General features: G+C 36.5%; 1 protein-coding gene across 1 annotated transcript; it reads left to right on the top strand.

Moving 5' to 3' along the window:
• The first annotated feature begins 497 nt into the window (after positions 1–497).
• On the top strand, positions 498–3,106 carry LOC112516278 (probable carotenoid cleavage dioxygenase 4, chloroplastic). The gene is made up of 2 exons (XM_025123296.1): positions 498–1,900; positions 2,746–3,106. Exons 1-2 carry the CDS (start codon positions 498–500, stop codon positions 3,104–3,106), a joined length of 1,764 nt encoding a protein of 587 aa, XP_024979064.1.
• The last annotated feature ends 669 nt before the right edge of the window (positions 3,107–3,775 follow it).

Below are 3,775 nucleotides of genomic sequence, written 5' to 3' on the forward strand. Positions count from 1 at the left end.
AATAAAAACACAAAAATTATATATATATATTAATAAAAATATATAAAATAAAACAAAATTAATAAAATATAAATATATAATTAATTGAGTTAATGGTTATAAAAATATATTGGATTTAATTACCAAATCTAATCAACATCACTGTTTTTTTTTTATTAATCTGGATATCCAACCTACTATTTGAACCGACTAATCCTAAGACGACGACTGTTACATCAATCAATGATCACGTGTTAGGTTGTGTTGGATTAACGACAAGAAGTAACTACATTAAGAGCTTGTCCAAAAGTACCATCATTGGAGAAGACTGACGTTGCACCCACCATGTTGTTCATATTAATAAAATCCAAATTTATATATGGCGGAGAAATTAGATAGCTTTATTTGAGATCGTACAAAAAATGTGAAACATGCATTCATCTACGATCCGATCTTGAAATATGAATTATTAATTTGGTTATATAAGTGAGTCTGGTTTAGCCATTTCACGACACAATATGGACCCTCTTTCATTATCTTTCTGTTCAACCGTCTCAACCCGACCACCAATACCACTGCCGTTATCGCCACCACCTTCTCCACCTCGTGTTTTGTCCATCCGAAACGACGAAAAGCCGCAAACCATCACAAGCACCACCAAGAGGTCTAGTCAAGATCGATTGAAATGCCCAATAATCACCTCGAACACTAAGAAACGCGTTAGAAAATCAGTGAAGATCGATCGGTTGCTACTTTCCATGATATTCAATGCATTTGATGATATCATAAACAAGTTCATAGATCCACCAATTCGGGATTCGGTTAACCCGAGGCATGTCTTGTTGGATAACTTTTATCCGGTTGACGAACTCCCTCCTACCGACTGTGAAGTCAGTGCGGGTATGCTTCCGAGTTGCCTTGATGGGGTTTACGTTCGTAATGGCCCTAACCCGCAGTTTCTACCACGAGGCCCGTACCACCTCTTCGATGGCGATGGCATGCTCCATGCTATTCGTATCTTTAAAGGAAAAGCCACGTTATGTAGTCGATATGTGAAGACAAACAAGTATAAAATAGAGAAAGATGCAGGGTTTCCCATGATCCCAAACGTTCTTTCCGGTTTCAATGGTTTGACCGCCTCTGTTGCTCGGATGGCAGTCGCAACATTGCGGGTTTTGGCGGGCCATTTTGATCCGTCTAAAGGTATTGGCTCGGCCAACACTAGCTTGGCATTTTTTGGCAATAAGCTGTATGCTTTAGGTGAATCAGATCTCCCTTATGCCGTTAAGCTTGCACCAGATGGTGATATAATCACCCTTGGTCGCCATGACTTCCATGGCAAGCTTTCCATGAGGATGACGGCTCACCCGAAAATCGATCCAGTAACCAAAGAAGCTTTCGGTTTTCGCTACAGTCCGATATCGCCTTTCCTGACATTTTTCCGGTTCAATGAAAAGGGAGAGAAACAAGCCGATGTCCCGATCTTCTCAATGAGAACTCCATGTTTTCTCCACGACTTCGCCATCACCAAAAGCTACGCCATTTTTTCAGAGAACCAGCTCAAGATGGATCTATTTGGCAATGGACCCCTGATTAAGGCAGACCTGAGGGAAGTACCTAGGGTTGGGGTGATCCGCAGGGATGCTAAGGACGAGTCGAAGATGAAATGGTTTGAGGTGTCAGGGTGGAATATCCTGCACACCATCAATGCATGGGAGGAGGACGGTGGAGATACGGTGGTGATGGTGGCGACTAACATATTATCGATTGAGCATCTGTTGGAGAGGATGGATTTGATGCATGCATCGGTAGAGAAGCTAAGGATCAATATAAAGACGGGGATGGTAACAAGACACCCTCTTTCAGCTCGCAATCTAGAGTTAAGCGTCATCAACCGGGCTTTTGGCACCATAAAAAACAGGTTATTTTTTATTTAATTAGCAAAATATCCAAATTAAATATAATGGTTTGATGCATAATGATTAAGTGGTCAGAATGATTAAAAGACTTTTATAATACAATACAAAATAAAATATAATTATTTGATGATTATTCATAATGAAATTAGGGTGGTGAATGCTTAAATGAGGTCAATGATACAAAATCATTAAGAGTTTTAGAACCATTAGAAGTTTGTCAAACAAGATTAACCTTTTAACGATTTAGTTGATGGAACTATTAAGAGATAAACAAACAACACCTATAGTTGTTATAAAACTGATTAATCATTTTTTTCAAGTATACTTTTTATCGTTTAAGAAAAGAAAAACATTATGTATAAAAATTTTATTTTTAAGCCTTAATTTCAAATGTGAATATTAAAATTTAGAGAGAAACATGAGCATCAATGATGTATATTGCATAAAGATATGATGGTTGGCTTTTTATAAAGGTATATTTTTTTTATTAACATGAATATCCAATTCATTATGCGAGCCGACTAAACGTAGGACGACCATCTGCTTTGCAGATAGCTTGGAGTCACCACATTTGAACCTCCATAGTCACAAGAAGATTTTTATTTCTCATTGGATTTGAACCTGAGACCTCCTGGTATTTTTTTAAAATAAAATATTCAATATGAGTAAAATTATTGCTAATATATATTGTACTTGAGAAAATTGAATGTTTGTGAAATGTTAAGAAGCACATTTTTTTTTGAGATATAGAATCAAATAAAATATAAGCCTTAAAAAATATTTCAATAAAYACCAATAAAAAATTGGATAAAAGTTTTGATATTAAAATGAGACMCACAACATGCAGGTATATATATTGTGGTATTGCAGATCAAACGCCTAAGATTTCAGGGGTCGTCAAACTGGATATGGCATTATCAGAAGTTCAACATCAGGAATGCATAGTGGCTTGTCGGATGTTTGGGTCGGGTTATTTTGGCGGTGAACCGTTCTTTGTGGCTAAGGAACTTGATAACCCTGATGCCGATGAGGATGATGGGTACATAGTTTCTCTTGTGCATAATGAGAACACAGGTGAGTCGAGGTTCTTGGTGATGGATGCCAAGTCTCCGACCCTTGAGATCGTTTGCGTCGTGAAGCTACCTCACAGAGTGCCGTATGGCTTTCATGGTCTCTTTGTTAAGGAAAGTGATATTAAGAAGCTATGAAAATGAATCATCCATTACTATTTAATCTATGCAATTTGTATAAATAATCACTCAATAAATGTATGAGAGTTTACAACTTAAATAATTAGTAGCTAACAACCTACTAAATCTAAATCAATTCTAGATCTAGTTTATAATCAGAGGTCGCTACAATCCTTAAAAGAATAAATGTATCGTTAGTAACTCCATGTGTTTGTTGTATTTTTCAAGTGTTCTGAATTACCTGGATAGTGTATGGTGTCCTTAAATGAGAGTGAAATACCCAAGTTTTTTTCGAATGACAGAATTTCATTTAAGGGGAAGATGTTGTAATACCTTTATTTTTATTAAGATATCAAAAGTGCAAGGGCTAGAGAGTAGTTTGTTGAGAGTTGAGGGTTTCGATATGGATTCTTAGATTCATATAAAAAGACCCACTATATCTTTTCATGTGTTTGTTAACAATTTTAGTTCATATATGGTGTTTCTTACGTTATGATAGCTTAAAATCTGGAAAAACAAATGAACGGTTTGAGTTTGGTTTGGAACTGTAGTGAGCACGGCTGTGTAGAAGATAAAAGACGAAAATAGTGCAAAATGAGAGTTCCAAAGTCGCATTGGAGTCGCATTTCCACTCGTTTTGTATTTTTTTTTGTTTTTAGTTCGAGTGTTTTGGTGCCTTAGGGTGTG

Source organism: Cynara cardunculus (genome assembly GCF_001531365.2).
Source record: "Cynara cardunculus var. scolymus isolate 2C chromosome LG 8, CcrdV1, whole genome shotgun sequence".
Lineage (NCBI taxonomy): Eukaryota > Viridiplantae > Streptophyta > Magnoliopsida > Asterales > Asteraceae > Cynara > Cynara cardunculus.